The sequence below is a fragment of the Prionailurus viverrinus genome, chromosome C1 (assembly GCF_022837055.1).
Source record: "Prionailurus viverrinus isolate Anna chromosome C1, UM_Priviv_1.0, whole genome shotgun sequence".
NCBI classification, from domain to species: domain Eukaryota; kingdom Metazoa; phylum Chordata; class Mammalia; order Carnivora; family Felidae; genus Prionailurus; species Prionailurus viverrinus.
The window spans coordinates 92,159,148-92,171,283 of record NC_062568.1 but is presented as its reverse complement, the minus strand read 5'-3'; the positions used below and the strand labels follow the sequence as shown (position 1 = coordinate 92,171,283).

The 12,136-nt window shown below is 40.4% G+C and overlaps 1 protein-coding gene across 4 annotated transcripts in view; it reads right to left on the bottom strand.

The window, feature by feature from the left end:
- NCKAP5 (NCK associated protein 5) overlaps positions 1-10,533 on the bottom strand; it is a 969,870-nt gene extending 959,337 nt beyond the window's left edge. For 2 of the 4 annotated variants that reach the window (XM_047870289.1, XM_047870292.1), the window contains exon 1: positions 10,320-10,426. Coding sequence is in view for 1 of the 4 variants with exons in the window: in XM_047870291.1 (XP_047726247.1) it covers positions 10,320-10,427 (108 nt within the window). In the remaining 3 variants the exon portion in view is untranslated. Of the gene's footprint in view, positions 1-10,319 lie in introns of all 4 variants that reach the window. The other 2 variants (XM_047870291.1, XM_047870290.1) reach the window with 2 other exon arrangements.
- Between the last annotated feature and the right edge of the window lie 1,603 nt (positions 10,534-12,136).

Below are 12,136 nucleotides of genomic sequence, written 5' to 3'. Positions count from 1 at the left end.
CCAGGTCAGAAAAGATCCAGAAATTAAGGCCCTTGTTGGGCTGGATGCAGCAATAACCTAGACTTTAGGAAATTCTTTCTGAGACCAGTGTAAGGAAATTACTTGTCCCCATGGCCAGATAGACCAACCCCCCACGGGTGGGGTTGGGGTCCTCTATTCTCTGAAGAGAATGGAAGCTCCTATTCCAATCATTCTGGAAAACAGAGTAACACTGGGGCAGTCACTGAAAGCTGAAGGCAATTCTTGAACTCCACTGGAAAGAGGGATTTCCTCTTCCAGCGAGGCTAGGGCCAATGCAACTTTATGAGTGGGCATTCCTACAAGCAGTTTTAATTTATTTTCTGCTTTACATTTCTCTTTCCTATCCCCTAAACTTCAGTAAATTCTTCTGAAAAACAAAGCCTGTTCCCAGCTATGCATTAGGAAATTGTGGAAGTTCTGTCCCAAGAATCAGAAGGCAAAGCCAAGAGATAGTGTCTTGTTGCGGAAGTTCTAGTGATGATATTACCAGCGGTCACCAGGGGAGGCCTGAGGAGGAATCATCAAGTTGTTCATGTCACATGGGCAGCAGCAGACATAGCACAGCAGTATGAGGTGGAGGCCAGAGTGGAACAACACTCTGTTTCTGAGCATTTAGGAGACCAAGCCTCTAAAAAACCCTCAGAAGCTGCTGGGGTGCACTTTCTGGCAACTACATTATTGGAACTCAATTCTGCATAACTAGACATTAAAAATGAGAGTTAAAGAGGGGCGCATAGGTGGCTCAGTCAGTTAAGCATCCAACTTCGGCTCAGGTCCTGATCTCTGGTTTGTGAGATTGAGCCCTGAGTAAGACTCTGTGCTGACAGCTCAGAGCCTGGAGCCTCCTTCAGATTCTGTGTTTCCCTCTCTCTGTCCCTCCCCTGCTCACACTCTGTCTCTGTCTCTGTCTCTTTCTCTCAAAAATAAATAAACATCAAAAAAATTTTTTAAAAAATTAGTGTTAAAGAAAACTAACCAGGTGACCTTATCTTGTAGTCTTGGGTACACAAGGGCCTCGTGGGCTAATACTTCATATGCAAATGTGTAAATGTCTGTGCTGGAAAAGAAAGAGAACACTTGAAGGACAGGCACTAAAATGTTAACTGGCCAGGTCAATCCTTGCTGTGGGATTATTAGAAATGTTTATTTTCTTTTGTATACTTTCCACATTCTTGCAAAATGTCTACCAGAATAGTCAGAGCAAATGTTACTTTTTAAAACTTCAAGTAGCCTTCTTTTAGCCTGGTTTGTAGATGTCTGAAAGGTTGAAGTTCCCCAGAACTCTTCTGTCGTATCCTGTCTGCCTCATACATTGTCCATCTCCTCCTAGAAAGTCTCTATTTTGTGTTCACAGTGACGTCATTTCTCTTTCTTGCCTCCTTACCCTCGTTTCAAATATTTTCTTCCACGCTGCCACCCTTAGGTTCTTCCAGGAAAACTTACCTTATGTTTTTTTTTTTAATATTTATTTTAGTTTTTAGAGACATAGAGAGAGCAAGAGTGGGGGTGGGGGCACAGAGAGAGAGGGAGACAGTGGATCTAAAGCAGCTCTGTGGTGTCAGCAGTGAGCCCGACGGAGGGTTCGAACTCACAAACTGCGAGATCATGACCCTAGCCAAAATTGGATGCTTAATTGACTGAGCCAACCAGCAGCCCCAAAATTTACTTTTTAATGGAGGTCTAAGTTAAAGAAATACAACTGTAATCAGAGCAATCCAGTCCATAGCTGAAAAGTGAGGAAGGCATTTTTGGTTTGTTTGGCCTTTCCCTGAAAGTAAAAAAAAATCATTTCATCCACACAGGTGCCTGGATAGAATAGATTTTTTTTTACACATCATCATATATAAAGCCAGAGTCTTTGAACCTTTTTTCAGAGGTTAGGACTGCAAGGGGCTTGATGGGTGGCTTGAAGGAGAACTTTCTTTCCCCAGATCCTGCCATGTAGGCTGCTTTGTAGTAGCAACACACAAAGACTGACCACAACCAGCTTTCATCTGCAGAGACTGGCCGCTTGGTCCAGAGCACCGTGCCCGTTCCTCCAGGACACTGTGCAGAAGGAAACGATTGGTAAGTGCCCAAATCCTAACAGAAACGAATGAGTTCTTCCTTCATGATTCCTGTCACAAAGCCAGTATGTGAATAGTAGTGAATGTGGGGAAGGTGGCACCAGAAGCAGAGGGAAGGGCGTAGACCGGAGGCATGATGTTCCTGAAGCCAACTGCCAACTTCACAACCTGACCAAGGAGAAGGCTATCAAGAACACATGGCACAGCCCAGATGCCATTGCTTCCCCTTCCCTTGCAAATGGCAGCCTTCCTCACCAGCCACGGGTTTTCTCACCAAACCAGGGGAGCCTCACAGTCTTTCTCAACACATCACTTCAGGCAGACAGTGCCAGCTGACTGGGGTCGTCACGGCAAAAGACAGCCCCCTGCCATACCCAGCCTAGGGCAAACAGTCTCCCTCATCAGCAATGCACCGGGAAAGTAAGGTGTCTCAAGATATTCAGAAACAAATGCAGGTGGGAAGTACATGATTGAAGAAAGATGGGCACCATCCCGCATGTCAGGCTCAGCCAAAGAGCTGGGCATAAAGACAGCACGCATATAGAAAGGGGCACTACTACCTTTCACAAAGCAGTTTACAAACACCAGTCAGTTTGCATCTAAGAAACCTGGTGTAATCCACATCACAAACCTGAGAGGTGAACAGTATTAGCTTCATTTTATAGCTGAATAAGCTGAGGGTAAGTTTATGTCATGATCCCAAGGGCAGAGCTATGAGAGATTTGAGTCCAAGTCAGTCTGATTAGAAAACTCAGACACTTTCAGTGACACTAAATATTAGTTATATGAAGATACATACACCATGATTGATCAGGCTCATGAATAAATCCATCTTGCCCCAAATCACACAGTCTTGAAAAGACTTCAGTGTCTAGGGCTTGGGCCAAAGAGAAGAGATCACGGGACTGCTCAGCACATAGAGGTACCCTGCCTCATCCTGAGCAAAGAATAGAGTTTAATCCTTCAAATAGAAACTCTTATCTGCACAAGAGCAGAATGAGATTGTTACCAGCCACTTCAATCTTACCTTCTCACTGCTGTGCAGCTCCTCCCCAGCTATTGTCTACTACACCTCTCTCTTACTCACTGAATATTTCATACATGAAGTAATGGAATGCTGAGCTATGGGCTATATGCTATCCTTTTGGTTTCCATTTAAATTTACAGCTTGCCTGTATGAAAAGAGTCCCAGGGTGCTAACTAAGGTGGTGATTATACTGTCCATCAATTAGTTTGCATTTCAGCACAATGTTCATGGCCCCTTTCCACTCCCTCATAACAAAGGGCTGTTTAACTCAACACATATACACGCATGCTTTCTCCCAGGCATTTTTACTGAGTGTGTGTCACCCAGATGTGCCTGCCACAATATGTTAGTTGTATTGGAAAAATTACCAGAAACATACTTAAGCTAGTAAATGCCACTAGCTGAGACCAGTTTTTCACTACAATCTCCTTTTTCCACCATCCCACTTTAGAATGTTACCATGTTACCGTCCTCTCCACACAGAACATTTGCAAGCGAAGGAATCTTTGTTTGATAGTTTTCCAGGGAAAATGCTTTTTTGGAATCTTCATTTCTGAATGTAGAAACCCTTTGTATACTTTTTAGATAATTATGATGATAAGGAACTAAGAAGCTGAAAGTGGTACACACATAGGGTTGCCAGATAAAGCACAAAATGCCCAGTTAAATGGGGTGCCTGGGTGGCTCAGTTAGTCTTGATTTCGGCTCAGATCTCACAGTTCTTGAGTTTGAGCCCTGCATCGGGCTCTGCAGTGACAGTGCAGAGCCTGCTTGGGATTCTCTCTCCCTCTCTCTCAAAAAATAAATAAACTAAAAAAAAAAAAAAAAAATTCAAAATGCCCAGTTAGGTTTGGATTTCAGATAAATAATGATTTTTTTTTAGTATATGTCCCAGGCAATATTGGGACATATAGTAAAAAATTGTTCATTGTTTATCTGCAATTCAAATTTATCTGGATGTCCTGTATTTTGATATGCAAATTCCGGCAACCCTACACCAAAAGAGAAAAGGGAGAGAACACTAGATTCACAGGTGTTTAAAAATAACTTGAAGGCTGATGTAACAGTGAAATCTATTAGAACAAATGTTCTAGATAGGCATAAGATGCATACATCTATTGTAATTTATGCACTGCAATAATTTTAAAGTAGAAAAAGAAAAAAGAGATTTGGGGAAATAAATAAACATAGTTCAAAGGCCATGAAAGTTACAAGATGCTTTTTAGGAGGACTTTTTCATGAGATCCTAGGATTTCCCAGTCTTATGACCATCAGCCTGATGGAAAATCTCACATAAAAATAGGACTCCCCTGAAAATATAAGAGATTAAGAGAAATACTCTTCCAAATTGAAAATGAAGATTAATACTGCTTACGAAGCTCTAACAATTTTTTTAAGTTGATCATTTTTTTAGTAAAACCAGGTTTGATATTTTAAGTCCCAATTTGTCCTCATAACCACTGAAGACAAGCAACTTAATTAAATAATCAATGAATTTGTTGAAGGCTACCAAACATACAGCATTGTGCTCAGAAAACTTAAGGTCATAAAATGAAGAGAATAGTTTGTATTCAAAAAATACACATTAGAGAGAGAAAGTTACATAAATAATTATGATTGACAGCACATGAAAAGCATGTATAGGGGCACCTGGGTAGTTTAGTCAGTTAAGCATGACGACTCTTGATTTCAGCTCATGTCATGATCTCAAAGTTCTTGAGATCCAGTCCCAAGTTGGGCTTTTTGCTGACCAGCATAGGCTTGGGATTTTCTCTCTCCCTCTCTCACTCTGCCCCTCCCCTGCTTGTGGGCTCTCTCTCTCTCTCTCTCTCTCTCTCTCTCTCTCAAATAAACTTACAAGAAAAGAGAGGAAGAGAGAAAAAGAGAGAAAGAAAGAAAGAAAGAAAGAAAGAAAGAAAGAAAGAAAGCGAGCGAGAAAGGAAGGAAGGAAGGAAGGAAGGAACGAAGGAACGAAGGAACGAAGGAAGGCAAGCATAAATAAAGTAGGGAGCCAGCAGAGGTGGTAATGGGTCAAACCTCCACCAAGGTGAAATCCAAGCTTAACCTTGAAGGAAGCATATGATTTCAATATGTAGAGTGACAGCAGACACTCTAGGGTTATGAACAAAGACAAAGAGTGAAACATCATTAGGGCCCAAGGAAGACTGAGTAGGACAGGACATGGAGACTTTGGTGCCTGGGAAAGTTCAAGAAGGAGTGGCTAAGGGTCATATTATGGAGAAATTATAATGCTAAGATTATATATTTTGGCAATAAGAATTTATCAAAGGTTTTCAAGGGAAGGAGAGTCATAAGATCTGTTTTTTTGAAAGATAACCCTAGAAAACAACATAAAAGTTAGCCTACAGAGGTTGGAGATCAGAACACTAGCTTAGGTATATATTCAGTCTTGAAGAGGCATGTTTAAATTAAAGAAGAAACAATGGAAAAGAGCTATTAAAGAACACTGACAAGGGCAGGTCAGAGAGGGAGAAAAATAAGAAGAAATCAGAGTCACAGAAGTCAGTGGAAGAGAAAGGTTAGCCAAGAAATGAAAGCTTTCAAGTAGGCAACTCTCAAGAAGAGGCAGTTGGATTTAGCAATAACGCATCCCTGGCAGACTTTTCAGATAACAATTTTAGATCAGTGGTAAAGGCAAGGGTTTGGTTAGAATGAAGGGAAGTGTTTCTGCTTCCAGCAATGTAACTGATAAAACAGGGCAAGCCCTTTTAAATACAGATCTCACTTGAAAGGAAGGGGAAACATCCTAAGAGCTAAAAAGGACACTACCTACCCAACCAAACAAACAAAACAAGAAGGAAACAAAACAAAACAAAAACAACACACCCAGAAAGGAAAACAAATGCTGAATCAGTCACTAAGAGGGTGGAATTTTCCCCTTCCAGGGACCTAGAACCACTTGGTGAACAGGTCACAAAACCTCCACAAGATGGGGAGCTCAAATTTAGATGCCCACAAAACCCAAGACCTTTGAAAGACTGGATGCTCCAGTGGCACCTGGGTGGCTCAGTCGGTTAGGCGTCCAACTTCAGCTCAGGTCAGGATCTCACAGTCTGTGAGTTCGAGCCCCTCGTCGGGCTCTGTGCTGTCAGCTCAGAGCCTGCAGCCTGCTTCAGATTCTGTGTCTCCCTCTCTCTGCCCCTCCCCTGCTCATGCTCTGTCTCTCTCTGTCTCAAAAATAAATCTTAAAAAAATTAAAAAAAAAAAAAAGACTGGATGCTCCATGAAATGGTGGATTTTTAGGAAAAAAAAAGAAGACAATCTGGAAAATGATCCTATCAACCTCAGGTCTTGTCAGGAAAATAAAACCTCCCCATCATCTAACCATGAGTAGCCAGATAAAATCTAGGACAAATTAAGTATGTCATGGGACATACTTAATACTTTGAAAAGTATTAATTATCTGGAAATAAAGTTTAACTAGGTACCCTGAACTTCTTTTCCTACATCTTGTCAAATGAGCCTTTGTTGCAGGATTTTTTACCACAATACCTGGGATTCATTGTCTCACCACCTCAAAGAATCAAGAGGTGGATACAAAATGAGCAGCAGGCAAAAGTTTATTATAATATAAGATTAGAATAGTAGGAAAGCTCTCTTTACAGAGAGGGGACATTCAAAAGTGAATGCCCAAGGACTACAGGGAGGGTCCTTGTTTTATAAGGTTCTGGTCAGCCCTCCCCCCTCCCTTTCCCCTTGTTCCTCCTCAGGTTTTACCCTTATTGGCTAGTAGTTCTAGATGCTGGTAGTTCTAGGTGCTGGGTTGTCCATTCCTGATTGGATCATTTCCATTGTATGAGGGTTGGTCTATGGCCATACTTAGGTCTTTTATCAAATTCCAGAGGGGAAACCTGAGGGGAGTAGTTGGGGTCTGTTACATTCTTAAGAGGATCCTTATGCTTAAGAGAGCTTGCCGTGGTCAGACACTCCCAGCAGTGTTCCAAAATAGGTATTTTTCCCCATCGAGGGACCTCAGGCCCTAATCTTTCCCTCTCTGCCTACTGAATCCTATCTTCTCTTATCACTCAGATTAGGGAAGTACAAAAAATTTTAAGGGGAAATCCTTTTTAATGTAAATACATATATTTTTAATCCACACCTAGAATACCATAGCAATTCTATGGGTCACCAAAAACAAACATGACCTTAAAAACAGCCAAAGAGAAAGTACCTTCAAATATGTATGTGTGTGTGTGTATATATGTATATGTGTGTGTGTGTGTATATATATACATATTAGAATGACACAAAGAAATTAAGATTCCAATGATAGCAGATCTCTCAGAAGCCATGAGAATAACTCCCACATCCAGTTTCCTACCTACCTAAACTGCCACTCAGCAGTGAAGTCAAAGAAAATGTATTTTCTGACAAGCAAAAATTTTCAAGTTTACCATGAATAGACTTTCACTAAAGGAATGAGTACAGAAAGTATGAAATGAACGGTGGACAAGGAAATTGATGAATGCATAGGTAAATCTAATCAAGCATTGGCATGTAATAGCCACATGATTGTGTCAAATTAGGAAAGCACAAAAACAAGGTAGAACTAAAATATTTTACAACACTAAGTTTATAAGAGATTTATAAGTTTATAAGAAGAAGTTTATAAGTTTATAAGAGATTTTTTTTCATAAGGGAAGACACTGCTATTGCATTAAGTTAAGCATACATATAGAATTTTAAGGGCAACAAATAAAAGAATACAAGCCCACAGTGATTAAGAATAAGAATAAGAATAAAAAAAAAGCTGTGCTATAAGCACAGAGCCTACTTGGGGTTCTCTCTCCATCTCTCCCCCAGCCTCAAAAAAAATAAATAAAATGAAAAAAAAATTTAAACAAATTTGTACAATATCAATCATTAGAGAAGATCTTGAACAATGGGATCTCTAATGTATTACTGGTTGGAGTATAAACTGGTTCAGTAATTTGAAAACCAAATGGTAACCTTCAGTAAATCTGACAAGGCACAATCCCTATAATTCAGCAATTCTACTCCTAAATATAGACCTTTAAAAACTTTTGCATATGGACACAAGGGGACATGATCATGGCAACATTATTTGAAACAAGAAAAAATTGGTTTGGGGTGACAAGTGATAATCAATAAGGAACTTTCCAAATTTCCCAGTAAGAAACTAATTGAATAAAAGGGGCTTTTCCAAGAAGGATGAGTTACACTTCCCATGGGTTCCCCAAACTCCAGGTGTTAGGTAGCTTATGTGCCTAACAACTACCAACAACTCATACTTCATCCTCAAACTGCTTGACACCAAAACAGTCTGACCATCCCCAACTCCTACAAGGGTCTTCTCCTGTTAAGCTCACCAAAAGGCAGAGCAACAGGATGGAGACATCCCACTGGTGGATCCATTCTACAGAAAACCCATCCCCAGTGCATCCAAATGCACATGAGCTCAAACACACTTCTGGAAAGGATACTGGGAGACCATCTCCCACTTTGCTGCCAGCGAGTCCCTGGTTGCACCAAGTAATAGTGCTGATATCTGCCCTGACTCCTTGACATAAAAGTTGCAAGAAAACGAAATATCCATTAGCAGGAGAGTATATAGATAAACCACGGAATTTTATACAACACTGAACACTATCATCATGGATGAATCTCACTACCACAATAATGACTGAAAATATGGAGAAGATACCAAGTCACAGAAAAATACACTCAGTAGAGTACCATTTGTGCAAAGCTTAAAAGTATGACAAATAATATGACATAGTGATTAGTCATACATACATACTTAGTACTATTACAAAGAATGACATGGGGATGCTTGGCCGGCTCAGCTGAGACAGCATGCAACTCTTGATCTTGGGGTTGAAAGTTCAAGCCCCACGTTGGGTGTAAAGATTACTTACAAAAAATAAAATCTTAAAAAAAAAAGAATTATATGGAAAGGATAATTACCTCACCCCAAATTCAGAATAGTGGTGGCATCATTGTGTACTGGGAGAAAGTGAGATATGAGTAGGGATAGGTGCCCACGAGCATCAGTGTTACTGGTAATGTTCTATTTGTTCAGCTGAGTGTTGAAACATGAGTCTTGACTATGTTCTTCTATACGCATTGTCTTAAATATTTCATAATGTTTTAAATGAATAACTACGAGGTAAAGAAGCAGAGTCAGCACATATCATTCCTGTAAAGAGGAAAATATGCAAGAATTGAAGAAGGTATCTTTTAGGCTGGGGATGGAGGGCCCCTCGGAGGCCACTCAAATGGAATTCAGTAGAAAGAGAGACATTCTCCAGAATGTTCTGAAGTCATTCTATAGCATTGAGATGCTTATAAACAAAATTATATCTTCACTAGCAGAGGGAGGTGAACCATATCATAGCTTTATTTTAATTAATCACACAAACTTCTGCATAACATTTTTTTGCCTATCTTTTAATACACTAAACAACCCCTAAACACAATATCCTTTCACTTGTAAATAAACCACTTTCTATATTACCTATGGAAATGTCAACATTTAGGCTGGAACTGCACTAATATTCATTGCATACTTATAGAGTAGCTCTGCCTCTAAGCATTTGCCAGTGAATGAATGAATAAATTAAATAAATGAAACTGTATTAAAGAGTTAGTGTGTAAAGAATTAGCTTAAATGGCTCAAATTCATGTTGATGGCAGCCAAATACAACATCCAACAAATAAGAACAACTACAAGTCAAGAGCTGTGCAAGGCACTAGGGCTATGAAGACAGTGAAAGTGCTTCCAGAGAGACCATGCCAAACTTGTATCATAACTTTTATTACCTCTTATGGAAATGACTCCCCCATTCTCCTATGCCCTTTGTGAAGACAAATTTTGCTCAATTTCCCTCTTTATTCCTATTCAGCAAATAGGCACAGAGGTAGATAAAGGTGACAGTTAAATTAGAGAATGAAATAGAAGCTCTTGGGAGTTCTCTGGTATCTGAGAATCTTTTACATTATATGCATCTCTGTTCATACAGACATCAGAGATTTGATTTTAGCTCTAAGAGCAGCAAATGTTAGCAACAAGGCATTTCTCTGCTTTCTCCAAGTAAAGGATTCCAATTGTTTTCTTTCCTTCTAATGTCTTAAGGTTTTTTCCCCCACTTCAAGCAATTAGATTACTTTAGGAGAGAAAATATACAGTTCAAATTTTATTTTAAGAGATAAATTATTTTTACCTTTTTCAACCATCTAGTGGCTTCTTCCACAGCTGCATCTGGTTCTGCATTTTCTGCCACCAAGGGTGAGGTTCCAGAAATTTGCTCTATAATCCTAGCCCATCCCATAGAGGCCAGCCATGAGCTGGGAAGACTCTGGAGATAGGGCTTTTGGAGCAGGTCAGAGTCAAGCACCAATTGTCCTGTCCATGGCCATCCTCTGCTCCTGTCTGGTTGTGCCTGGCACCAACAGAGTGGGAGAGGAGGAAGGCAAGCACGTGGGCATAACTTCCTGCCAGGGCAGGAGCCAGCCTCCAGGCCATGGCCCCAGAGTCTGCTCTGGGAGACTGTTGTTTGTCCAGTTTAACCAGCTCAACCCGAGGGAACCCCATGCCTCAGCACGTAGGGACTAGAGGGGGTGGCAGGACTTCAACATGTCAGATGTCTGCTTAGCAGAGCTACCTTGAGTTCAAACTCTTCCAGACCAGGCTCACCATCAATCACCTCTACTATGTCAACGGAAAACCTATCATACAAAAATGTCTTCCTCCATTAGTGATCAACACATCTATCCTGGTTAAACCCTCACTAGCAGATCAGCCCAAGGCATAGCTCACCATTTTACCCAGGTGAACATACAGAAAGCCTTGTCTTCAGAAATAGGCAGTCTGCCTGGTTTTGTTTGTTGGTTGGTTTTTTGCTGCAACAATTCATAGAAGAGTGTGAATCAGTCGGCAAGAGGGGAGGGGAAGGAAGATGTGGTTGATACACCCTTAAAAAAGGGTGTTCTGGGTAGTCAAAATATTTATAACTAGAGCATGATCTTCATGGAGTGAGGCTAATGTGTTTCACAAGCAGGCAGAACTGTAAAACTTCTAAACTGAGACACCCGTAACATTTCACATTGCCTATGAAATACTGACAGGAAATACTACTTTCAGAGAAAACTTGATAAAGTTGAGATAATGCAGTGAGAGATCTAATTGCTGAGGAACTGGATTCCTGCCTTCAGCCCTGGTTGGTCCATTCATTTATGGCAGTAAATAAATGTTATGAAAGTTCATGTAAAAACTATTATCTAAATGGTTGAATATGAAAGGCTTGCATTATAGCCAGGCATGCATTTCTGGCAGAGAAAGCACAAGTTTGTTCACAATGTCTTTTTTTAGACTACTTTGAGGAAGAATGTCATCATCGGAATACTGTGAACCATAGCAAGTTTCATCTTTTTTTTTTCTTTATGGAATGAGAAATGACATCAGTTTACATGTCATCTGAAAAGAAAGGAATTTCTTTTGTTGAAAGGCATCCACATCTCCCTGTCTTTGCGAGGCTTTGTTACTGAAACAGACTTTATTATTGTTAATTGTTTGGCCATTTATGGGATTGGTAGCTAAATAAATTTTTGTCTCACCAACAAGTCTGTGCATTTACACATATTTTATTGACCTAGTAATTTTACCAGTGTTATACGTGTTATACACTCATGACGATCTTAAGGAAATGCTGACACTTAAAACCCCATTACTTTTGGGGCACCTGGGTGGCGCAGTCGGTTAAGCGTCCGACTTCAGCCAGGTCACGATCTCGCGGTTCGTGAGTTCGAGCCCCGCGTCGGGCTCTGGGCTGATGGCTCAGAGCCTAGAGCCTGTTTCCGATTCTGTGTCTCCCTCTCTCTCTGCCCCTCCCCCGTTCGTGCTCTGTCTCTCTCTGTCCCAAAAATAAATAAACGTTGAAAAAAAAAAAATTTAAAACCCCATTACTTTCAACTCAGTAGGAAAATACCATAAGAAGAAAACCTTTAACCCATATGTATAAAACCTAAAAGTATTTCAACC